Source organism: Phalacrocorax aristotelis, chromosome 2, assembly GCF_949628215.1.
Source record: "Phalacrocorax aristotelis chromosome 2, bGulAri2.1, whole genome shotgun sequence".
NCBI classification, from domain to species: Eukaryota; Metazoa; Chordata; class Aves; order Suliformes; family Phalacrocoracidae; genus Phalacrocorax; species Phalacrocorax aristotelis.
Window position 1 is genome coordinate 10,772,971 of NC_134277.1, and position 27,195 is coordinate 10,800,165.

A 27,195-nucleotide genomic window follows, 5' to 3' on the forward strand; every position below is an offset into this window, starting at 1 on the left:
AGCGTTTTTCAATTAAGTGATTTATGCAAAGAAATATTAATTTGCTACAGAATTAATTTTTTCATAGAACCACACAAATTTTAGGGAAACTTTGAATGGGAGTTTTTTCATGTCAAAGACATGTTTTTTAATTAAAGTTCAGGTGACAGAAAGCTTTACCACCATCTAGTCTAGTGTCAGAGCACTCCTATGGGAAACCAAAGTTCAAGCCTTCACCCACTCTACTCAGAACAAGGACGTTGGTATGAACCAGGAGCTATGTTGAACACCTACCTGTCCCAGGTTCTCATAAAATATCTGGAATATTAAAGAATCTACATAAAATGAAACAATTCCAGAAGGCTACTATCCAGTGTCGCTGATGAGGTTTAGCCTGCTTAGAAGAGCAGTGCAGAAAATCAGGGTCTCCCTTCTTCTGCATGAGGACTTACACTTCCACTCTATTCTGGGTCTCTGTTATTGTGCTTCTATCATGAAAAACTAGGAAAAGGTTCGATTTAGACCAAATGGGAAACCAGAAATGCTTCACATCAAAAAATTGGAGCACTCAGACTGAGGCTGCTTGTGAGACTTCAGCAGTGTGAAGTAGCATCTCCCTGCAAGAAGGTGGCTGGAAATGGTACCCAAGTCCACAGCTGAGGACCACAAAGCACCTGAAGTATCTAGGTATCTTACGTGTGGCAAGAACCCAGGGACATTACCTAACACAAAGTGTCTTAAGCAACTAAAATATGTTGCAGAGGTTAGTGGTGTGAGAACTCACACAGTATTGGATATATTACTTACAAGTGGCACTGCACAGCTTTTCTCCAGACAGTATCTTGAGATCCATTATGGCTTAATGCTTCTCTAATCAATAGATAATCATCATCACCTCTCTACTTGAGACAAACTTAAATCAGCATTTCAGTAGAAGCTACGACAGCTGATTTGATCTTTTTTTTTTTTCCAATTCATCTATTGTAGCCAAAGTTACTTGTTATATATGAAGAATCCCCAGTCCACTCCATGATGAAACAGTTATTATTTACACTAAAATTAATAGCAAAATGTGTAAGAAGGTGAAGTGAATAAAGAAGAACTTGGCTCAGGTAGTGCTGCCTAACCTCAGCACAGACTGCTGCTGTTCTGCTACAGAACACGATGAACTTCAGAGAGTCAATTTAGTGTCTTGGGGAAAGGCAAAGAGAGGAAAGGCAGCTCTGGTCTAAGCACCACTCTGGTCAAATAGGTAACAGTTAAGAGGGGCCATTAATAATCTCAAGTGTACATCTTGCTAGTGCAGGTAGCACTAGAAGAACGGGCAACTCTTTCTTTTAGGAACAAATAATGGGATTTCCCAGAAAATATCTAACTACCTTACATTATCTGGCACCTGCTTGTCAGACACCTGTACACTGCTGAACACCCATCTGCTATATATGCCACATGCATTTCTTTTCTTTTTCTTTTTTTTTTTTTTTTTAAAAGCTTGGCAAAGGAGTTGATTAGGAAGATAAAGTCTCTGAAAAACATTTTGGACATAGATGCCAGCACAGATTGTACAGTAAAAGATATCAGGTTTGCCAATACATGCATACCACACTCTGCAGGCTGCTTACACTTGCCTCTCAATGATTTATTGCACAAATTACTGGAATTCTCAAATAGTACAAGCCATATCTCCATATTTCTGTTTGGTATAGATTTGATAATGAAAGGATGCAACCTCCTCAACAAGCAATATTTGTATTCTAGCTATTCTTTTTTCTTGGTCAGTAAGAATATCCTTCCTTTCAGAACAGTCTCTGCTTATCTTTCCTTTCTGCTCTCTCCTGCTGCAGGCAATATTGCTGAATGCTGCTGATATGACTTTTGTCCAGTTCCAAATCTAAAAAAAGATACCTTTTGTACAACAATTTCTCCAGAAATTAAACGCACTGATGGTATTTCAAGTTTTAAAAGGACAGAGTCACCCACTGCTTGTGTATGCACAGTGATCAGTAGCTAGATGAAACTGCCTAGTGCCCAGTAGCACTCACAACTCTTCTAGGCTGGTCTTAGAAAACACAACAGTCTCCCAGGAAAGGACGTGCTTATATATATATATATATATATATATATATATATATATATATATGTGGTTATTTGCAAGATCAGATTCTTAATGATTTATTTCATTAAAAAAGGGTCATAAAACCCCCAAGAAGTACAAGGATAGACAAGTGATTATGTAAAACTAGTGAGTTCAATAACAATAAAACCAAAAAAAAGCACGTTGAGGCAAAAACTTCTTTTAGGAAGCAATGCTAGAGGACCAGATTTTCACACTAGTGTAGACAAAAACAGTATCAAGAGCATTTTAACAGACAAGTATATTAATTGAACATATTAACTGATATAGAAAGCATACTACTCTTACTTTTTGGATAAACTATGATACATTTTATTAATTTGATCTTTTTTTTTTTTTTTTTTGTAGAGAACCTATTTTGTTCTCCAGCTGGTAACTGTCTGACTCCTCCATTCAGTGCGCAGCACACAAAATAGAAGTTAGCTCTTCAGGTTGTGCATATGCACGCACAGATCCATAGATACACACATAAAACCCTAAAGCAACATACTGCACTTATCTTCTTCCCATTTTTAGATCATACATATTTCATTAAGCTTCATGCAGAGTGTCTTCTGATTTATGGTAATTGTCAACAAAAGCAAAAAATGCCGACAATTTTAACCCTGCAGTACTGAGGATTTAACTGGGATAAAATTAAAATGTTTAGGGGGGGGAAAAAACCCCACAACACCCTAAGCCACTGGGAGCTTGACCCTTGAGATGTTGTCAATTTTTTTTTTATTTTATTGTGTTTGTTGTCTGTAGAAGCAGATGCCAGCAGCAACATCTGATGTACCGGACACCTCCAGTGTTATCCCAGCATGCTCATGGCCGGGAGGACTTGGAGTGAGACTAATTTCCATATCAAACCCAATTTAGATGAAACATCTTGGTTAAAAAAAAAAAAAAAAAAAGCCAGCGCATCAATAGCCCCTTGATTAGATTTTCATCTCCTGAGCAGACAAATATGAATATTTATTACCATGAATGCAGATTTCCCTCTTTCCATTGCTCTGATCTTGAATATTACCCACTGCTAATTTTTATGAAAATTTGGGCAACATAATGTTTTCACATAAACTGACAGTTCTTGAGATAATCCCGTTATTGTTTGGTGGGAAATGACAGTTTCCGCTTATTCATGTGTTAACGAGGGATTAAATATTGTTTTTCATCACCATAATCTAAGATGGACTGGAAATTAAAATTCGAACATTGTGCATTAGCAGTGCTTTGAGGTCCAGGATTTGTTTGCATTCACTTAGTAAAGATTTGTAAATTAACAGTTTAATAATCAAGTGAAATCTGTATCATAAAAACAGCACTGACATTTGTAAAACGAAGTCATTACTCTACCTACTAAAGGTAAAGAGCCAGAGAGATAAACAGTTCACAAAATGACATCCCTTTGCAAGAGCAAAGCGCACACTGAACTGTTGTCAGCCACAATGGTCCTCGGGCATTAATGGAATAGGTCATTTTTTCTGTGGCACAGAATCATGTCCCTTTTCCTTGTCACAGGTTCTGATACTCAAACACTTGGTATCCTCAGCTTGCACTGAAAAATCTCTTTATCACAGATCTATCCATAGCGCTAAAAGCAGTCATACCGACCCAGGAGCTGTTTTCATGCATGCTGAAGTGCTGTGCTCACACCCTATCCGGGTCTTGGCATGCAGTAATAGACACATATAATTCTTCACTGAAATGGGTATTTTGCTGGGGCTGCAGTATATAGCTATAAAGGATCGGTTATTTCTGTGATGCTTGTGTTTAATGCCCAGCAATGCAAATCAGAGACACCTACATGTACTAAAGTGAAAGCAGAGACCTATCTGTGACATTCTGCAGTTCACAAGCCATTACGTTGCCTGCTGTTTCTACAGAAGCTTTGAGTTGCAAACTCAGTAAAGTAGGTTTGTAATTCTATTTTAAAACCCCATTTCTCTTTGACACCAGTCAAAATACATACAAAAACTACACTTAGTCAAAACAACTCAAACATCTACCTAACTAAATTTTAAAACTATCTCATCAGTATAAATCTTGCCGAAAAAATAAACAAAACTGAGCGTCAACAAAATTAATTTAATAAAAATCCTTGTGCTTAAATTTAGAACCTTGTTAAAAATATTCTGACTCAAATATGATTTTATGTGTATAGTACATAAAGCCTTGCATTCTGAAGGATGCAGAACTGATGGACATGCAGCAACACTACAGCAATGTTGCCTCCAAGGATGGAAACTTTGTGGTGTACAGGTGCAAAACCATTCTGGGCAGGATGAATGACAATGTGCTACCAAACCTTCAACCTTCCCAGAAAGCAGATCAGACCTTAAGTTTTACAGCCTGGTACTAAAAAACCTACAATAAATGGTACAACAGTTCTTGTAACTAGATAGAAAAAAAATAAAGGCGGAGTCACCACCTGCAGCTGGAGCTTTAATTTTTTAACACCTGTTGTCCAAAGCAGACCACACTGCAGCTGCCTGCTACAAATAGTCCCTGGCCTAGATCATGCTTAGACTTAGAAGAAAAAACAGCCTAGAAGAGTAGTACTAGTAGTAGTTTTCCTATGGGGCTCGATGCGGGTGACCATGCCAACTTTAACAGTACAGACGAGTGTGAGACCATGACAGGCTCTGTGTCCTGGTCTTGTTTATTTTACTAACGCTGACATAACTCTAAGGCTCCCGAATGCCAGGGATTCATATGGAAAGGCTGGATGTCTCACAGCTTGAATCTTAGCCCAAGACACTTACTCTCCTATGCCTAAAGAACTAGTGAGTGGCTTTCCATGTCAATCTGGAGGGGAACATCTGCTGCCCAGGGACTGCTAGAGAGAGGACTGAGGGACTGGGATCTCCCACCTCTTCCACTCCTCAGATAATTAAATCTGTGTTTAAGATTGCTTGAAACCCATGTGTTCCTGCCAGGATCAAGCTCTTGCCTCTGGAGCTGGAAGAATCTCCCTCCTTACAATTTCTGACCAGCTGTGTCACTCAAACTTCAGACAGTTAAACAGAATTTAATCTTCATCTGCAGATTCCCAGCCAACCCATTACACCAGTGAAGATTTTGTTTTCCTTTGAGTCATAATGAACTGGCTTCTGGTAGAGGGAGGATGCTGAATTTCATGAATCAGTAAGATATGTAGTACAAACAATCATGTTCTCCTATGTAGAGATCCTACATACCTTCTTTATGAATATATCAAATGCAGGCTGTAAAATCATAGGGTACACAATAACATTGATTTTTAGGCAGAATTACCCTGCAGTTTGCTTTATGTAGTCGATGTTAGTATCTAAATCTCTTTTCTCTACAGATCTATAATGGTTTGTAAGGGAAGCTCTGCTTTAAAAACAATGGCATGACACAACCTAAACACAAGACAAATCCTTAAAACAAACGTATGCTACTTTTTCAATGGAGCAATGTTAAAAAAGACAAAAAGGAACAACACTGGTACAATGCATAAGTTCCTGAAGCCACAAGGCGAACCGTATCTTGTTTCATTTTACATGATACTGAATAAAAATTGAATTGCTGTAGTTGCCATGGCAACTGCCACATCACTTGACACTTCTGCTCCTTTAAATCACACAGTGCTACTGTAAAGGAATTCATGAACCAACATGACACTTGAATACTTGTGCTTTTTATACTTTTTCAGAAGGAAAACATAAATCAATATACACTGATAGTTGTCTTTGAAAATCAGGTGTGTTGTATTTTTCTTAACATTATAATATCCTCATTTCCTTGTCGTGTTCTTTACAAATTTGTAAAGAAGGTGGAGGGCGTTGTCACACGCAGAGCACCAGAAGCGAAATTACTACTGACACCTGATTTCCAAACTGAAGCTGTGACCTGTCATTCAGATGTCAAAATACCTCTGGTATGCAATATTCAAATCAAATACAGGGTATAAACATTGGAACTTTGCCCCTCCACAACCAGAGACGGTGTGATATGTGACAGAAGACAGTCTCAGCAGCATCCAGGCATCTCTTTAACTCTAAACTTATCAGTAGCTTAAAAAGAAAGTCTCACTATATGCTTACAGCTAAGCATATTCTAAATGTTTGCAGAGTTGGGGCCATGATTTATATTGTTTTAGTATGTTCTGTATATAACATGCAGTCACAGAAGGTCTATGACAACATAATGTGGTAAAATAATATACATATTCATGCTGCATATTTTTTGTTTTTATTTTGCCGTTTATTAACACTCTGGATGCAATTTATTTGAAAAGCAGCCCTCTAGTGGGCTATGCACCATAATGAATAGTTAATAAATAGCATTAACATTATTTCTAAATATTAGCTAAAATGCATTTTGCAAAAACATACAAGGTCTTAAATAAATGAGCCATAGAGCTCCATCATTCTCTTTGGAGAAATTTAATGTTCTGTTTAGCTTTATTCCTTAAAGCTTTTGAAGCATTACTTCTAAACGCTACTATATGACTAACTTCTGATTAGCACCGCTTTACTATACATATGTACTCACAAAACTGTAATAGTGAGATATTATTCACTGTCAATAAGACTCCATAGAAATAGTGTATTACTAGTAGCATTCTATGTAAAATATAATCTATTAATTTTTAAGGGTAGCACAGCTTTAGAATCTATAATTTGTGTAGCTGGGATCAAGTAAATCATCCTCATTGTGCCTTCACCAAGAATGTTTCTAAGCTTGTACTCCTTAAATTTTTCATTTAATTGTTATTTTTCTTATTTCTATATATAGCCTTAAAGTTACATGTCTTAAAGCAAAGAGCCCATCTGTGACCTGATGCATGTCTTGCCTGTAGCAATGCATGTTGCTCCAAAACACTGTCCTCCTGGAAATCTCTGTTCAACTGCTAATCAACACCACCACGGCGACCAGCAAAAACCGACGGCGAGAGCTGTCTGCAGGATCTGCAATCACAGATCTCAAGTAACAAAAAAACAACAAAAACCCAAAAAAAGAGAATTTGTTGATCTCTAAGTTATGGTTTTTGTACGAAAAGATGCTGAAAGCAGGCTCACGGATGGAAAAGCCCTCCCTGGTGTCCCCTGGTCTAAGAATGCTTGCACTGTAATGCAGAGGTGTGTTCCCTCATATGGAGCTGTGCCTAGCTTCAGCCTAATTAGTTCTGGTAAGAGGAGGGTGGGTTTTAATGGCAACTGAAGAACTTACAGGTGACTTGGGCTAAAACTAGAATATTTATGCATGCATAGCTGCTGCTCCTACACCATGGTCAGTATCAGAACTACCTTAGCTAAGTGATCTTGGGTACAGCATCCTTTTCTGTCCCATTCTACCTCTGGGAACAATACGTGCTCCAGACCAGAAGCGTTTGCTGATTGCCAAGATGTCACTGTAAGGAAGGCGGCCGGAGTAGGTCCCATATTAATTTGGCCAAAGCCAACCCTTAGAATTATATAACGAGTAGTCAGAGATTGATCAGAAAGAAGCTGACACCTTATTCTTCAGCAATTGCAAAAGATTTGTCAGGTTCTACACACACTCCAATTTTTCATGGACTTTCGATATCATTCTGGGTCAAATCTGGATACACAGACGTTAATGACAAAATTTAGGAGCAGAGAGGCTTGCACATCATTGGAAAGAGTGTCTTATCATGTCCTCTAGCTTCATTAGAATTTTTAAATGCAGATTTCTTTATTGTAGTAACATCACTTCATGCAACATCAACATAATTCTACACCTATCAAAATATCTCTAAATGAGAATATCCTGAAACATGTCAAAATATCACTGCTCTATTTTAGAACACCTAGAGGTACAGCAAAGTGTTCATTTCGTATATATGCTGGGTTATTTTCATTTGGTTTAGAAACCTGTTCTAATTCTTACATCTGTCATATGAGAACCATGATTGAAATCCTACAAAGTTGCACAGTTCCAGTGATGAGTGTATTTTGTGCAGGCCTACTGGGAAATTGGAAGAATTAATTTACAATAATGTATTGCAAAGTGGGTGCTTTTTCTTCAGTTTGAGACAGAAACAGTACCATTACCTCGGTTTGTTTCAGGACTTCATTCAGATTGTTTATTATTCAAATCACAGACTCTTAGCCTCCAAAACCTGATTTGAATCATTATACCACTGGAGATCCTGACCTGTTATTCTGAAATCATTGTTGAAAACAAATTTCAGCAAAAAGCTGGATAAACAGTTATTTTTCCATGCCATAGTAACTGCATTTGAACCATTATTTGAAATTTTCTTAAACTGGAGCTGGACTTGAACCAGACAAACTCCAGTCACAGCCGAGATCAGAGTGGAAATAAACTGAAAAATACTGTGCTTTTATAATAATTCAAAAGTGCTTACATGAAGAGAAAGAAGTAGTTAAGTTCCTAAAAGATGTGGAAGGAATCCAGGTTACTCAGTGGCCTCTGTGTGGGGCCATGGATCATGGTGCCTGCTGTGCTTCCATGGGCTGGAGAGCAGCTTCTGGGCGCAAGTCCAGTTGGACTAACATTTGTGTGGAACTGGGGCTCCCCACCCTGCTGAACCCTGAGCTCACCAGGAGTTAGGTGGGACCATCCTGCTGGTAAGGAGGCTTTTCCTCCATGTGAGACCAAAAGCTGCCCCCAAGACCTCCTAGGGGTGCTCGGCTATGCAGAGCAACAAGTTCAGCTCCCTGTTTCTGCAAATGCAATGGTCCACATCAAGTTGGGAGCTAGGAGAATGGAGTTACAGGTCCTGCTTAAAAGCTACTATGCCTCTTATGGTATTATGCAAATATACACATAGATAGCACAACACTTACATTCATACCCTCACATACAATCAGCTATAAGAAGTTCTTGAACTTCTGAAGATGACCTTAGGACTTCAGAGATTTATTTGATGTGTGGGACATCAAAAGAAAATACCTCAAAGACAAGAGCAGTTTCATCGTATCTGAATAACCAAGAAGGTGTGAAAAGCTCATGATGAATTTGTGTGGCACAATCATGCATGACAATGACTCAGACAAATAATGGAAGGCTACTGTGTAGGAGTTTTAGAGCTGTTATAGGTGCTGGAAAACTCCAAATAGAAAATAAACATGTTAGGAAATATAATTCCAGAGGTAGTCAGTACTACAGCAATGCACACATCCTCAGGATTTCAGTAGAGCCATTGGTTTTCTCTGCAGTAGTTATTCCTGGTTTTCCGGTATAACAGCCTTCTTACAAAAGGTGCCAAAATAACTAGCGCTTTATGAGTGATACACAGCATGTCAAACTCCAATCCAACTCTCTGGATCCCTGGACCATTGAATATTCTGCTGGCAAATGTTAGATGTTGAAGAAAATACTCCGTGGAAGTACCAGTAAGGGTCTGGTTTTCCACAATGACCGAAAGGTATCTCTGCTACCCACAGTCCAGAAAACGCTTTGCATTATATCATCCAAACCTTCCCATGAAACATATAGAACTCTTAAGTCCATGTCCTGACACACGAGCGGCTTTTGACTTTGCAGATAAGGAACTAATTTTTAATCCTGCTAAAGCAGAGTCTGCCCTAAGTTGACACAATCCAGCTAACCTCAGCGGTATCCAAAAAACTCACTGAAGCTGTGGAAATCTTTTACATGACATAAAGATGATGAACTGTATTGTAGCTGTGGTAAACTCCAGACCCCTGTTGTTAATGACTACATAGCACATGTTTATGCAGTGGCATATAAGGAATTCATCAGCCGTCCCCGTACTTGAATGAATGGCTCAGTAAGCTTGGTGTGAATTTTATAATCTGTTGTTGCTTTTGAAATGCTTTTCTTGAGATAGACTGAGCAAGCGAGAGATTGAGGAGATCTGAGAAGCATTTCTCTTCTCCACAGAGTAAGAGGCACTTTCCTTCTACTGCACCCAAGGCCTGGGTACCCATTGGTGTCTACACATTTCTTACTGAGGCACAAATCCTGTTGTCATAAATCAACACCTAAAACAGATTCCACTGTCCAGAGCAACACATGAATTATTGTTGAGCTTAGAACAGTTCCTGCATTTGTTTATACAGCTGCTCCATTTGCCACTAGTATCTCAGCTATATTTCTCTTGAGCTATTTCAGATATGAAACTTGCCATGCAAAATCAATCCTTTTTATTTTACAGTCCTGCAAATGAAGATTATAAATCCATTAACTTTGTCATGAATCTGACCTACTGTCCAAACAAAAAGGCCATTTCTCATTCTGAAACTAAAGAGTTTTTTCTAAGTCCTTTTGATTTGAGCATCTTGACTTTGATTTACAGTTACCATTACATACCATTCCATACCTACAGGATGAAGAAAAATAAATCCTTATTCAACAAAAGGCTCCTTCATTATGTTAAAATACGTACTTTCTATTATTATTTTAACAATGTTAAACACCAGGGTGAATCAAAAACAAACTGCAAAACTGGATTAACATAGTTAGATTTAACCTGAAAGAGCCTGAATCTGATACCCTATCAACAAACAGCCTAGTTACAGCACTCCATTATTTTTCATGTAGGTGAGACTGCAGCAAAGTATTCATTATGTACACAATCAAATCTGATAAGACTTAGAAAGGGGAATGTACACAGCTGGGAGAACTCAAATCCAACAAAACCTACAAGCAACTGAATAAACGTTCTTCCATCACCTTAATGTTCCAAACCACTTGGTTCTTTCACTGCTGATCAACACATCTCAGATGTAGCCTGGAATATATTTAGGCTGAAATGTCTGCTTCCCTTTGATTAATTAATTTTCACTTTTTGCCTACTAAAAATATATATTTGGCAAAGTGTAAAGTACAACCTTCTGTCAAAGTCTTTTTTAATCCAAGTAGTATCACCAGAATTTTTAAAAGCTATGATAGCCTAAATATATGGGAAGTGAGTTCTGCAGTGAGTTTTACTAAACAAGCACAAGAACCAGACTGAGATCTCTAGCCTAAGAACTTGTCCATTTATTCCCATTCTGTTCACTAGGAAGTCCTCAAGGCTATATCTCCAGTACATCCTTAGAGTACCATGGATACAACAACCCTATTACTACAATGTTGATTAATGATGCATTTAACAGGTGACAACATCTTGCATTTTAAATACCCCCAAATGCCCTCTTTTTCCATTGACCACATATAAGATAACAATTCATTTAACAGTAAGCACCTGAAGTGAAGCGGGCTTGCATTTTCCAGCTGACTTTCAAGCCAACTGGATTCCATTCAATTGGAGTTCAATGGAGTCAAATGGAGTTCAATTCAATGGAATTGGAGAAAATAAATGGAGGTATTTCATTAGCATGAGGAGTCCTGTCGGGTAAAATTTTACTGAACGTGGCTCCCATAGTTTGTGCCACAGTCCTAGTTCTCCTGTTATTTAGCAGAAACCAGGGCTCGTGGATAGCACAAATGCAAGCTTCGCTCTGGCTTGAAGTCAGGACACAGCCTGAGGTGCACATCCACACTCCAGGACATATTTCCCAGCTCTTGAGGTTATGCACCCTTGAGAACCTCAACTAGTTAAATCAGCTCCAGTTAAGGAGGAATGCTGGTTTTCGTTTTCTGATTATTTCAACTATGTTTGTTTCCAAGTTCTAACTCTTACAGCTTTGACCCTGAGCATCCCAGGGTTTGTACCCCTTCAGGACCAAGTCATTTAATAATGTGAATAAAGTTACACAAAGAGCCTCAGAAATCCTGGCAAGTTAAGTTCTTAGGCGTGAACTGGTAAAAGATCAGAAAGACAAAAAATTAAAATCAGTAAAAAAAGGAAAAAAAAGTAAATTCCTTCAGTATATTACAAGTTAGTAATTCATTATTCTTAATACTGAGAATAATGTAATCACAAGAAAAAGGCATTTGTCTAGCCCTGTGAGCGTTCACCACTAGCAAAATTACTTAAATAAAAAGGAAAAAAAAAAGATAACTGTGTACACAAAATTAGCACGAGAATTAGTAATCAACTCTAGTTCATACAGGGTTCTTAGCAGATAGCATCATCTTTATTAATAAATGATGAACTGCTTAGTGGAGATTTTGCTTAGTGATATCACCATAATAACAGACACATGTTTTATTTATGTTTCAAGTTACATCCAAAATAAGCAAGTCATTCACTGTCAGATTCTCTCTAACATCTGAAGACTCTTTACCCCAAATTTAAACTTTCATTGATCTAGATGAGATAGCACTCCATCAAAACCAAGGGGAATAATACGACTACTTCGGCTGCTGTGCTTGTCTTTGGGGATTTTGTTCCTGTGATACAACAAAGCAAAAAACTGCATTTCTTGAAGCTGGCTGCACTTTTCTCGTAAGGATGGGTTTTTTTCTCTGTGGGATACAGTGTTATTTGTGCAGCAGATTGTATTTTGACAGATGCAACTGTATCTTAAAAAGGCCCTTAGCATTATCAGACTGGTAGCTCACAAACATTCATGAGCTCCAGGATTTCTTAAAGAAAACAACAATTAAAATGTTTCTGAGAGTGTAAAATGCCCCCAAGCCACTTACCTCCCCCACACCAGTCTGCAGAATTTTCAGTCCAGTTGTTTTTTCAAGCTTTTCTTTGTTTATGGCTGTAAGGAAAATTGAGATTCAAAGAGTTACAGGAAAGCTGGAATATGCACAATGTTGCAGCATTTACAGTATAACAAACCTTCTTTCCTCCATCAATAAACTCATGACTATTCCTACCTATGCCATCTATGGAGTATCTTTCCCTGAATACTCTGCTAGTCAGTTTTTTGAATGCAGAGGTATGGCATTAATTGTTCAGGATCATGTGAAAAAGAAAGCCAAACTAATTCTAGTTCCCTTGTACACACAGTATCACAAACATTTAACACGTTTACACAACATGTTTGGAAAGTTCTCTTCAGTGGAAACTCCCCACTGCCTTCCTTGCAGCGAAGAGCCGGGCAGCACCTTACCATCACAACAGCCCTGTCACTGTGTAGGACATTTTGCAACAAATGACACTGTTACCTAGCAGGTAAGATAAATAGTTTATTTCACAACATCAGGATGTAATGCACAATATTTTCCTTTCCCAAATTTAGTTTTCCCCTATTTATCAGCTTCTATATCAGTAAAAGCATTCAGATAAAAAATAAAGCAAACCAGCATAGAACAGTTAAATGCAAACTAGAGGTAGTAATCACTAAGACTACACCTATACTTGTAGCCCGAACATGTCCAGGGTATGAACTTGACCACTGTGCTACCATTGCCCATACTTTTAAATCATTACTATGGTCTTCACATTATTTTGGCCTCTGCCTGCTACTAGTCTCACAAAACAATGCCCAACCACAATTCTGGGGATAGAACAAGGAAGAGATTTTTCCCAGCTGGGGGTATGGGTAAAGTCATCCTGTTTTGGATGGGAAGATTTTATCCTTCTAGATGCAAACTGTGTCAGCTGGACTCATGGCCAAAACCCAGGAACCTGGCTTGATTTATTTATGAGTAGAAATGAAGCCTTGTAGCCTTGTTAAACTCCCCCCACTTTAGCCGTCTAGTCATCGACTATGTAATCCAAGTGAGTCATCTAAGTTCTCTCTGCAGTCAATGGAAAGGGATGGACATTTAATACGATGAGTCATCCCACATATCTTACATACATCTGCAGGTACCTCTCTCTTTCCTTTGATTACAGACGCAATTTGGATAGACTGAGCTTCTCAATCTAAGTTGCCTAAAGGAAACATTCCTACCAGAAGTGACAAGATGTGTGCTAGAACATATTGTACACTATAAATTTACATTAAAAAAATGACAGGAATTAATATATTTTTCTATCATTTGTGAAAAATGCTCTTTAGTTGTTGCTGTTCAAAACATACAAAACAGTTCAGATTGCAGCAGACAATTCTTAGAAACAATATTATTGTGAACAGATACTTTATTTAGTTTGTCCAAAGTGCAACACAAATGACTCACATTTGTTTCAGAGGCGAGTCGTATCATTAGGGCTCAATCTCACCTCATCCGAAATGTGGAAAGATTTTAATAAGCATTCGTACGTGCAAAGACTCAAGAAGTGAAACCTCAAGCAGTTCTAATAGAGAAACTTTTCTGACTGCCTTCAGCAAGGATGAATATCGCTTGTGATTTAAATGGAGAGGAAAGCTCTGTCCACCTCTTAGACCCACACAGTTTTATTTTTGCTTCTTTTTAATATGCTACTGATTAAGCAGTTATGAACATGGGAGTCCCAAGTTAAAAAAGCTTAACCAGCATAAAAACCACATACTATAATGACATACTTAGTATTTATGCCATGCTTTACACATTCAAAACCATATTTGTTTTATCCAGAGTCACAGGACCACATGACCAGGACAGTTGCCTGGACAATGCAATCTGAGGCTACATTTTCTCTGTGTTGTGTATGTTGTGCAGTATGAATTTCCAAAAAGTAAGTAAATGTTTGCTAACAAGGTTGATTTTTCAGCCTTGAGATGGACTCTGGACTATGCTGCTTCACTGACGGCTGGTGACCTGCTACGTCACGTAACGTTACCCCTTTTGGATCTGCCGTTTCGTTGCAAAGGTGTACCATGCTACCACACTGACTGCTTCACAGCCAGCATACACATTAAAGGCAGATTTCTACCAAATTCAAAAATTCAGAAGATTTATAAAAACAGGAATCTCCACAGCTTTCTTCAAAGAAATAGTATGGTCCAAAAAATGATTCTTTGGTAGCTTAGGATAAAGAAAACGGCACAGAAGAGTGGCTGCAAAATAAATGGATGTAAGTAAGCAACAAGGCTTAAATCCCAGTGTGTAATTTCCTACCACACGAACAGTTAATAGAAAATATTGGGCCTGCTGAATAACTGAATTTTATAATTACTATTACATATTTGACCTCCTTTTTATAGGTTTCCTGCAGACTTTAATTATTGAAGCTTTGATATAAAAAAAAATGGTTTACTTAACACCCCCCTTCCCCCTTGATATTGGCTAAAACACAAAGGACAGCTCTGACAGCCCTGCTAACATAAACCCTGCCAAAATTAGGAGGCATGAAGGCACGATGTGTTATTGATTAAATCATAACCTGAAAATGGTCAAACTCGGGCTCTGTCAGGTTGCAGAGACAGACACAGAAGACAGTCTCCGGCAGGTTCACTCCAGGCTTCTACAGGAGCATATTTTAGCTAACCTTGAACTCCACAAGCAGTTCAGGAAAGTCAAGAAATTCTGTCAAAAACAGTGGCCCTGAATCTGAAGCATCAACTACATATCAAACAGCTGCTTCAAGCTGCTGAGCAGTGAATATAACTACTTATTTTTTTCTCTATATATAATTGAGAATTTAAGACAATAAAACATAGCCAATAGCCTATAAGGAGATGAGGAATGAGTGGTGGGAAAATAAATTCAGATATTAAGGACAAGCTACTAATCTTTTGAAAATTGGCCTAATTTTTTTTTTTAAGTATTTTAGTATACTACCTGCCAGTTTTTATTCCAATACAAATATACAGCAGATAATGCTTCCGCTGCGAATTTTATGAACTGGAAATGATAATTCTGGGTAACATGGTATATTACACATTCCACCAAAGTTGATTTTTTATGGCCAAAGTTCCAAAATACTAATGGAGAACTGACAAACTCATCAGCAAAGAGGCATAATAAAAACAGGTATTAAAAGAAAAGAAAAAATAGTCCCAACCCAGTTAGCAACATATAAATCCCTTTTTTAATCTTCCACTGAAACAAAAAGAGCTTCCAAACACAAAAAAAAAGGAGGCCTTTAAATTAAATTCACTAGATGAAGGATATGCAAATTACCTGAAGAAGCGGAGCCCTATAATGTTCTCAAAATTCTGCAATAGCCTATTTAATTAGTATTTTAATTTATCAGAATAATTCTTTGCACTTGACAATTTATGCAGTATTCCATATAATTAAGCACGTAGCTACAGTGGAATAATTCTGCCTACTCTCTGTATACCAGTTATTTTAACCTGAAAGAGTCTGTGGAAGTCTCTTCTGTGATCTAAATTACAATGGGGACAACTTAATGGCTTTGCTCTATTAGAGAGCACGATGAGGGTGTTACTGAGTGTTTAAGGGTAGGGATTGTCACCGTTCATAGTCTTCACTAACCTGCAGGAGATCTGATGTGTTTTCTGAGGGCTAACGTTTATTTCTTTTAGAAAAGTTATCTGTCAATGGCATAGTCAGGAATTTGAGCGTCTAGTTTTGTGTTGGCAGGTTTAACCTTAGAGGCCATCGGTTATTATGAGAAGCAAGTTATACAGGGCTTCCAGCAGACCTCTGGTCTCATTATAGCACTTCTGGAAGAAGGAAGCCCTGAAAAATGAGTGGTTTACAAAGGTTTCCTATAAAGCAGGTTGCCAAGCACAACCGCACCCTCCGGCTTACTCGTAGGAGTGCACACTGGCACAAGCAGGATGAGGGAATGGTTTCTGCAGGAGGCTTCTGGGGGCTGTCTCCTGTGCTGTTGCAGGATTTACCTGCTCAAGAAACCATCGTTAAATATGAAAAGTAGTTGTGGGAAGATGGTGTCAGTCACAAGGAAACCTTATTTTTCTGCTGTGAATCTGACTTTGTGCTGTATTTAATTAAATGTAGAAACAAAAAAGTACTTGCAGACATATGATTCCCCTGACCTCTATTACATGCTCATTTTAGAATAAGCCAATTCATGCCCTAGACTCACTAACCATATTGACTGGGCCTCCAGTCAATAAAGTGATGGAGGGCAATTAACTCAGATTTACTGTAGGCTGCCGGATGAATTCTACAACAACTGTTGTCTTCTCAACAGCTTGCTGCAAAGCTCCTTTTACAGAGCCAAATTCAGAAGAATTTAATTTATTTTCTCCTCTGAGGAAAGGAAAGGGGAAGGAGGAAGAGGGATCCAGAGAGATGGTAAGTGTTTATTACAGCTTTTAACTTTTTAACAACTTTCCCAAATATAACACAAGCAGATGTTGTACTTATTTACACCAAGTTAATATTTGCTTTCTCTTCCCCTACAAAGAACCCCCAGATTATATGGAAAGGTACTTCCTAGGGTGGACCCAAAAGCCTGCCTTTATGTCTGGCAGACCCAGGCACTGTGACATGCATATACATAGCAGATACTAAAGCCTTGGTCCCTTGCAATTCGATGAAAATGGATTCCAATAGTATTTGGGGTTTCTCCCTGTTGAGAAGAACACAGCCACAGAATAAACCTGCCTTTGCGCAGTCGATGCATCTCCTGAAACTGCTGAGGCATTCACACCATTAAATGAGAACAGGACAAAGGAAACCCACACTCTTGGTTCTGCGCTCTCTAAGTCTTTTCCCTGCAGAAGAACACAATGTTACGTAGGTTTTCCCACCTCATTCACTTTCCTTTGCTGGAATTAATTAAAAAGTACATTAATGGACTTTGAATTAGATACTCAGGTACCGCCATGTTCAAAAGAATAAACTTTCTGGAATACAAGATAACTCTCCCTGACTTTGGCATATGTCTTCAGGGTGGTGTTTGGAGACCCTGTGCTAGGCTCCCCCCAGCCCTGGGCACTCCTGCCAGGAGCTACAGCCTGTGAATCTGTAACTCAATCTCCCTGGGCAGGAGTAGCATCAGGCTGCAAGTAAATAAGTCAAAAACATATGAGCATTCAAAATGCTCCAGCTTGAAACAATAATGACTAACTCAAGTGGCCAAATACAAGGAGAAGAAGGATCCCTTTACTTAATGCTACAGTTCAATTAGTGAAGGACAAGTACATAGGATGGGGGCAAAAGGTATTTTGTCCTCCAGTCTTTACTGGCTGATAGTGTGAGATAGTTGCTTCACGTGCAATTTCTAGTTAACTGGCAGCCAGGCCTGGAATGGAAATGACTGCAGAAAAGTCAAAGCTGCATAGCTGTACTAGTGACAGCCTGCTAAATATTATGTCATATTCAATTTTCAAGTCATTTTTCAAATGATTTTAATTAGATATTGTTTCAATCTCACGTGCATTAATTTAATTTCTGATATCAACATTTCAGCTTTCAATCTGTTCAGATGCAGTACCTTGCTGCCTGGAGTAATTTAAAATATCGCTTGCATCTCCAGCAATTTTGAGGGCACACATCCTTTACAACCTGCTCTAGCCAATAAAACTGGCAGATGGAAATTCAGGCCATGTTCACCACTCCCAGTGCAGTTTTGTATTGTAACAGTTTTGGGTACAAGACAGCCAAACCTCCATGCATACAATCAAGGAATTTTCCATCTCTGTTTGTCTTTAATTCTGTTCATAAAATACACACAAAATCCATTTGTCAGGAAAATAGCAGCACTGCACATTGCTGTAAGAGAAAAATTGGCCCATACTTGAGTAGCTGCCAAGACCTGTATATTTTTTTAGACTTGTTCACTAAAACCATGTCACTTTCCCCTCTCTAAACCATCTACCTCCCACATCCCTAATGTCCCATGGTCAGATAATATTCAAGGATAGAGCAGCAAATACCTGATACATCAGGACTTCACATAGCTGTCTGTTTGCATGCATTGGGTATGTATTTTAAACACGTTATTTCTGCCTGACTGCTTGCACTGATTTATTTTTACTTATTTAATGAATAGCTGCTCAATTTTATGTTTCCCCTCAACTGTCCTTTAAAATCACCACACTGATATTATAAAATGTGATATTTAAATTGTAATAAAGGAGTTTGGGATATATGAAATATTTTTTTCTGAGCTTTTATGTTAATGGTGGGATCCATCTCTACCAACTTTGCTGCCTCAACTAAGATATAAGACAAGTTCCCTCACTAGTCAAGAGAAGTAAATAAGTATCATCAAAGATTGACTTATCCCATCCTGAGATACGAATAATTTATTCACCATATACAAGTACAGATTTGGAAGGGCCTGTTGGGTCAACCAATCAAATTTTTTCCCCCCACAGGCAAACCTTTGTAGGAAACATACACATACAAGCCCTAAAATACTTTAGCAGTAAAGCACAGCATAGCTAGGCAGTCAAGGGAGGTGATTGCACCACTCTGCACTGCTCTGGCGTGGCCCCACCTTGAGTACTGCGTGCGGTTTTGGGTGCCTCAATATGAGTAGGATATCAGACTATTAGAGTGTGTCCAGAGGATGACAAAGATGGTGAAAGGTCTCGAGGGCAAGACTTAGGAGGAGCGGCTGAGGTCACTTGGTTTGCTCAGCTTGGAGAAGAGCAGGCTGAGGGGTGACCTCATCTCAGCCTACAGCTTCCTCAAGGGAGGCAGCAGAGGGGGAGGCGCTGATCTCCTCTCTCTGGTGACCAGTGATAGGACATGAGGAAATGGCACGAAGCTCCATCGGGGAAGTTCAGACTGGACATTAGGAAAAGGTTCTTCACTGAGAGGGTGGTCGGGCACTGGAACAGGCTCCCCAGGGAAGCGGTCATGGCACCAAGCCTGTCAGAGTTCCGGGAGTGTCTGGATGATGCTCTTAGTCGTATGGTTTAGGGAGTCCTGCGAGGAGCAGGGAGTTGGACTTGATGATCCTTATGGGTCCCTTCCAACTTGACATATTCTGTGATTCTAAAACTGCCCTACTGACAATGCCACATCTACAGAGGAATTAACTTTATTTGGATTTATCTTTTTGTTCTTACTGCTGGCCAACGATAGGCCTTTCAAGGTGTGGTGTCAATGTGGTGGTTCTGTTCTTGAAGTATGACCAAAACCAGTTTTTATGAATTAGAACCGTAGAAATTAAAGACCTTTATCTATTCTAAATACTTTCTTGTGGAGCTTCAGAAGCCCATTATCAAAAATATTCTCCTTAATAATATAAGGATTTTGATGTATATCAATAGGGGAGTTTTGAGTACTAATAACAAAAATAACCATGCTTCAGCTATGTATGTTTTACAAATACAGAATATATTTCAATGAATTCTTAACAGTGACAATTTTTAATACTATTGACCATTTTAACAGTGATGATTCAATGTTGCACATTACTTGATGGAGTGCAGCACATCTATGTGTAATGATTTGCTTGCATACTTAAAACACTTATCCATTATTTATAGCTAAAGGTGTACCAATTCAGCCAGTGTTAGCAGCAAATGAAAAAGAAGTGTTGTTCCACCTTTCACCTCAAAATTTGTTCACATAAATATTCTTTGACAAGTTTCAGCTCTGTACAGAAAACTCAGAAAAAACAACCTGCAGTACGTTCTGCTGAAGCTAGAGTAGGATACATTCAAGTAAACCAAAGTGAAACGAGTACTGGTGCAAGCGCAGACAATTTTTTTCAGCAAGCTTCTTTATGGGCTGATTGCTAACGTCTAGATCATTTTTTCAATTGTACTTTTAAAAGTCCTAGTTAGCTTAACATTGAATTTCACCATTTTAAGTTTAACCCTAACATTTACAAATTAGAAGGCAAGATTCGTGGTCCCAGAGGATGGGTGAGTAAGAGGGACCACCTGGATCTCTCTCAGACTTTCTTAGTGCATGGAAGTCTTTGTGTCCTCACCTTCACAACGCTGTCAAAAGTAACACTCCATAAAATGAGCTTAAGGCCACAGCTTACCTTTCTGATCCCTCAGGATATCCTCTGCATCTCCTTTTTGTGTTTTATTATTTTTAAATAAAAACCATCTGCCATCTTTAAAAACATAAACTTTTACATAAGATCCATTCCTTGTCCTTCTAATGCTTTAGAAAAATTAGAAAAATTATAAGCTTCTATGGCCATTTCCATCTAATGGGAACAATAATATTTATCTGCCTAGTGTCCAGGAATAGTAGTATCTAAAATACAATTTTCTCCCCTATTCTTTCTTTTCTAGCAATGTTAACTGGAGTGGTTTATAAGCAGAAAGAACCACTGAAGTGATCCAGAAGTTGCTACTTATAGCTGTAGCTTTGTAGAGATTCAGGAAACTCGGTTATCTGGAGTTTAACTGACCTTGTGTGGTTTCTTTAGTTACTGGGGCAAGGGAAAGGACTAGACCATCTCTCCAGAAGCCTACCAGTTACTTTTTCTATAGCTTCTATTATTTTTCAACATAAAACAAACCAAAGGACTCAGGAAAAGAAAACCAAGAACAGTCATTGCACTTTTAAAGGAGCGATATGCTCCTCCTGAGGGTCTCCCTGGAAAGTACACTGACCCACTTCGATTTTCTAATATATAATATGTAAAAATACACATATTTGCCTCTAATAATTAATCCTCATCTTTGTTATGCTGTACTTTTTTAGCATTCACCTGCTTGCACCACTTTGAGTCTTCTAATATAAACAGCCTGAAATGTATGAATTATTCTTTCTCTTATTTAAAAGCTGTCAGAATCTTTGGATGGACACTGTAGTGTGTTTGCGCTGGCATATGAAAAATTTAAGAGGCACTACCACTAATTCTCAGCATGCCAAACTGTTATTATTTTTAATAAATAAACATTCAAGAACTATCATTTTTTTCCAGTCATTTCCTCAGTTAATAAAACAGTACCCTGTAGGTTCATTTCTTTTAACACAACTACAAGCCATGGTATTTGTTATTCATCTACAACTACACTTAATGTCATCCTCATGGCACAAATGTAACAAGACTGAGTTGGGAAAACATTAGCAATATTTCAACTGACTGGCTCACTAAATCATGAATAACACAGCTAATGCACAAGGTCATTCACTAACAAAATCTATTTGCGGTGCCCTCAGAATCAAATGAAAATATTTATTACCAAGGATGCCACTAGTAACACAAGTCACAATAAAGCTTTCAGGTGAGAGTGAATAGGGACGATGTTAACTTGCCCATCATTTCTCACAATAATTTTTCATAGTTCTGCCTTAACAAAAACTTTGACAGCTACTTTGCTACCTTTAAAAGAATTTCTTTAAAATCAGCAAAAAGTGGAAGAGTCAGTGAAACCTGCTCATAGCTCAGACATACAGGCCTAATATTTTTTAAAGAAAATAAACTTTAATCATAACGTAAAAAAAGCATTATGTTTATCTTTGGATGGGTGAAGTGCAAAATAGGGAGGGTGAATGCTTATCTACAGGGATGGCTGGGTTCTAAATGCATTTACAGAATTCCCATGTGCGTGTGTGTGTGTGCAGGTGTGCACATTGGATGGGAATGAGGAGAAGGATTTAACAGGAAAGATCGAAGTGTGTGAAGAATGGCTACTTTGCAGATCCTGGGGACATCTTTATAGGGAAAGGTTACAGTCTCTATGGCTCGTCTCTGAAGACCTTTCTTCTTTAGGCTCCCCAGGGAAGCATCACAGCACCAAGCCTGGCGATATTCAAGAAGCACTTGGACAATGCCCTCAGAGACATGGTGTGAATTTGGGGTTGTCCTGTGCAGGGACAGGAGTTGGACTTGATGATCCTTGTAGGTTCATTCCAACTTAGACATTCTATGATTCTGTGATTCTTCAGAGCTTGTTCAATAGCTACCAGAAAGTCAAAACCCCAGTGGGTGCTTCCACACGTTTTTCTCCGCTTCCCAGAGTCATCCTTACTTTAGCATCCAAGACTGCTGAAGTCATACTCAAAATATTATGTTTATTACTATATTGCCTACAAATTCGTCTCATGGCCAGGATTCTCATGGGTAAGACACTGTGCAAATACACAACTAAAAGGTGGATCCTGTGCAAAAGAGCTTGCATCTACCAAAAAACTGGAGACAGTAAACGGCTACAGAAAGGAGTACAGATAACGAGGAACTGATATTTGGCAACACGACAACAGAATACCAAAGTAACATCCATCCACACAACATTCTTTTTCTTCTTTTTTTGGCACAGGAAGCGGTGTGATCAGCTAAGCCTTATAAATCCTTTAAATGCTGCAGCACTTTCACAGTTTCACTGTTTAGAGAGGCAGAAGAGACTTATTGGCAGGGTTTAAAATAAGGAGAAATGGCAGGAAAGGGCACTCTGATGAGCTCTCCCAGAAGTGCTGGAAGCAAAGGCAAAGCTTTCCTTTTCTGTAATTTGTGTGATGGAGAGGTCTGTCTTTTGCAGTAGGCTTAACCCAGTACTTACTGGCATGAGTTTCTGCTGGCACCGTCTCTCCTCTAACAATGCTATGAAAACATTTTTTAGGATATGCCTACAAAGTGTAGAAAAGGATATCTGGACTGTCCTACTCCCTGTGGTGCCAGTTCAATCCAAGTGGATTATAAATAAAACAACACACTTCTCATTGGGCAAAATGCTGTTCTGTATCTCAGATCTCTGTGCACTTTGTGGAAGAATCCTACGTTCAGAAAGAAAAGCATTTCTGTCATGCTGGTTTTGTTTTTTTTAAAGCAATCATAAGCAACTGCATAAATATTAGCAGTAAAGAAGACCAATGAATTGACAGAGTGCAAGGCTGCGGACTAATCCTGTGTATCAGGAGCTAGCTCTGCTGGTAAAAGTTTACTTGGCATCAAAATGCCACCTACGCACTCTTGTGAGTAGTCCCTTATCCTTTCCTGGCAAAATGTGCATCATTAGCAAAAAAAATATATGTTATTTAAACTATTTGAGTTTACCTGGTAAATTTTGACTGACACAGTTTAGAGAGTGATTACAGGCGCAATTCCACCAGCAGATAGACGGCAGTAGCCTCTGTCAAGGGTACAATAACCTCTTTCATTGGCACTGATGCATTCAAAAGAGGACATCGGCCCACAGCCTTTATGAGACTGTCAGACTTGTATGGATTATGCAATTTAACACATAGAAATCATTACTGCATACAATTTACGATAAATGTAAATGAAATGCCTATCTACTTTATGCATACATGGGCATAGGTCACTATTAGAGTGTCAGCAATTTCAAGCAATTTTTGCATGCTATTTTCTGCAAAAATTAGCACAATAGCTTCCTTAAGGGGTGAAAATCTATAGGAGAGTTAAAAGCTCGATGAAATGTTTTCTGACTTCTTTCTGACCGCTCCATATGGCAGGCAGACTTTCTCCTACCAAGACAGGCTGTAAAGTACACCTAAGGCTGCGCATGAAGCCATCCTTGCAGTGCTCTCCCCTCCCTGACAGGGTGGCCACACCGCAGGGTTGTTTCTAGAGCTTCCCCTTGATGCAAATATATGGAAACCAGCCTTAAAAGAAAAACTTGCTACTGAAAAAGAAAGGTGGTAATTACAAGGGCAGTACAGATAATGACTTCCTCAGGAAAGAATTTTGCGAGAAAGTGTTTGCATGTTTCCTGACCCCCTTGCTTTTGTAGACCGCTAGGTCTGTGACTGATTTCTAAAGGAGACGATGGCCTTGTGAAAGCATTTTCAATTTCTTTTTTTTTTATACATATATCATACACCAGAGCCCTTTACTTTATAAATACCTACACTAATCTACACATACACACATAACAAGTATGTCTCAATATGATACATACACATAGCTTCTTCCACCCACTACTCTTCAAAAATGCATACAGAACAGTAGCATAAACATAAATTAAGTATGAGGTATACATCTCTGCCAATCAAGATTAATGTATATTATTATCCCTTGACCCCTTCTTAATGTTCCATTTTACCATGTTTCTAAAATATTTATACCATACAGGGTGTTAAATTATAGCAATTAAGACCATAGTATGGTTTTATTAATATTTCATCAAGAATGTTTCATAATTTGAATTTCCCTGGTGCCCTTCTGTTGCTTTGCTGTACGCTGTGGAGATGGAGGGCATTTCTGTCTTGTTCTTCGCCTTTGCAGAACTTTACCAGCATTTTGCTTTATATAGCCCGACGCAGTGTTTTGCAGCTACTGATTTTTTACTGACTCGTGTAACAGTCTCAGGTTCTTTACGTCCAGTTCTAGGTCTCCAGCAGAACAAAGACATCAGCAAACCAGAGAGAGACCAGAGAAGGGCCAGGAAGGGACTAGAGCATGAATTCAAGGAGAGGCTGAGACTTTTGGGTTTGTTCAGCAGCCTGGGGAAGAGAAGGCTAAATGGTGATCTAACTGCTGCTGACTGCTACTTGAGCAGGATTGTGAAAAAGAGGGAGCCAAACTTTTGCAGAGGCACATGCCAGAAGGACTCAAGGCAAATTGCTACTATGGAAATTCTAGTTGGACAGAAGAAAAAAAGTATTTTCTTAGTGAGTACGTGATGGTTGATCAAGCGGTGGGACAGGCTGCCCTGAGAGGCTGTAGAATCTTTTTTGAGTTTTCCATAATTCAGGTGGAGCAGGGCCTCAAGAAGCCAAATTTCAGACTTGGCACTGCTTTGCACTGGTTGCTGGACCCACTGACCTCCAAAGGTCCCTTCCAACTTAAATTTTTCTATGATTATAACTATCTATACAACAACCCTAAAGAGAGCGATTCTTCACAAGAGACTGTATAATTCCATCCTGACATTTCTGAAATACTGATAAACCCTTACTTGAAGTAGGTACTGCATGTTTTTATGAGGAAAGGATACCGTCCTCAAGAGTACCGTCACCTCTCAGACCTGGGTTCAGCAAAGTGTTTTTATTTCTGGTTCAGTTTGTTCTTTTGCAGCAAAGCACTTCAAGACATGTTCAACTGATGAATCATGGCCCAAAAGCACCGGAACGGAGTGAATAAGGGAAACACACAAATTTGGGAAAATTCAAAATAAGCTAATATTTGTGCTTTATTGCTTAGTTTTTGTGGCACACAAAGCTGCATGGTCATCACAACAGAGCTGAACTAGTTTATGACAGCAAAACTGGAGAGATTGAAAAGATTAAAAACTGAAACATGTGAATAATGAAAAAATAAGAGGAAAGGTTTTTAGATATAACAATAATATTAGAACAGGAAAGAAATAAATGGAAGGAAAAAAAATATGCAATGTTGTTCAAGTACGAAGAAAGGTCTCTTCCCGAAGCAGCATAATGTCACTGCATAAATGGCAGGTGATTAAAGGACACAGCTGAGTTTTACTGCTGCCAGGCATGAGGCAGAGGACACAAAGGTAGAGGAGGAAGAGAGATGGACCCACAGAAACAAAGGATGACAGTAACGGACAAATTACCCAGGACTTCAGATTAGGTTTGGCTACTCCCTCTATTTTGCACTCTGTATTCCAAAGGTGGATTCATAATGCAGTTTTAGACACCTGAAAATTAGGCATTTAGTAAAAGCTTCTTGCCTACTTTCCCTATAGCTGAGAGAGAAAGAGGCACTTCCAGAGAGCACTTCATCGTCTCTCAGAAAGACATCATTCACATGTAAATACAATGTCACCATCCATTTGATGTGCAGCCATGATATGCCAAAAGCAGTGGGGGTTTGCAGCAAAGATTCAAGGAACTGATTTGCGTGATATGGAAATAAATGGGTGATCTCATGAGGAAGGGGGATACTGAATTAATGGGTAAAAAATTCAGATGGAAAGAAGGGGATGTCTCTGCTAACCACAGTCTTAGTCACCCAGAGTGTAACATGAAAGGCAAAATTCTATAGTGGTGTTTTCTGTAATTCTGAGACTGTAGTTTCAAACTTAAAATTTGGAAAAAAAAAAATCAATATTAGTTCTCCATTCATATACTTGTATTATTTTATATAATCTAGGATATAATGTAGTACTGAGTAATACTGACATAGAGTGATAAGACTGAATTAATCTAGCAAGAGAATACAAGAGCTAAAATGATAGTTGTAAAATATTTCATTAATTTTAAAACATCAAGGACAGTTTTTACTAGGTACAGACTATAGCGTACTTTTTTTCTTGAATCATTAAATTGTTCTTTTGTGCTGCAATTACGTTATATTAAATACTTTGATGAATTGTTTAATTCAGTACTCAGCAGCCTGTTTTCAAAATAATGGAGAGTTGCAGTTTTTACACTTTCATTTAAAAAAAAAAAAGCAGAATTTTGTGTGTTGTAAGAATCAATTTTCACTAATTTCTGATCAGGTCTACAAAAAATTTCCTAGCCCCCAAAAGTTTGCTGAACGGACAAAGTCGACAAACTATCAGAAGCAACAAGTGCCTCCAGGGTTATCCTGAAAGGATTTGGTTATTGTGGGAATTCATATAAATGAAGGCACCAACAAAAGAGCACAGCTCTCTCTATTACATTGTCACATAGCAGGAAGA

General features: G+C 38.5%; 1 protein-coding gene across 3 annotated transcripts in view; it reads right to left on the reverse strand.

Moving 5' to 3' along the window:
- The window catches only part of PTPRN2 (protein tyrosine phosphatase receptor type N2), a 670,936-nt gene that overhangs the window by 230,612 nt on the left and 413,129 nt on the right, over positions 1-27,195 (reverse strand). For all 3 annotated transcript variants that reach the window (XM_075082381.1, XM_075082380.1, XM_075082379.1), the window contains one exon: positions 12,611-12,675. In XM_075082381.1, coding sequence (XP_074938482.1) covers positions 12,611-12,675 — 65 coding nt within the window. The remainder of the gene's footprint in view (positions 1-12,610; positions 12,676-27,195) is intronic.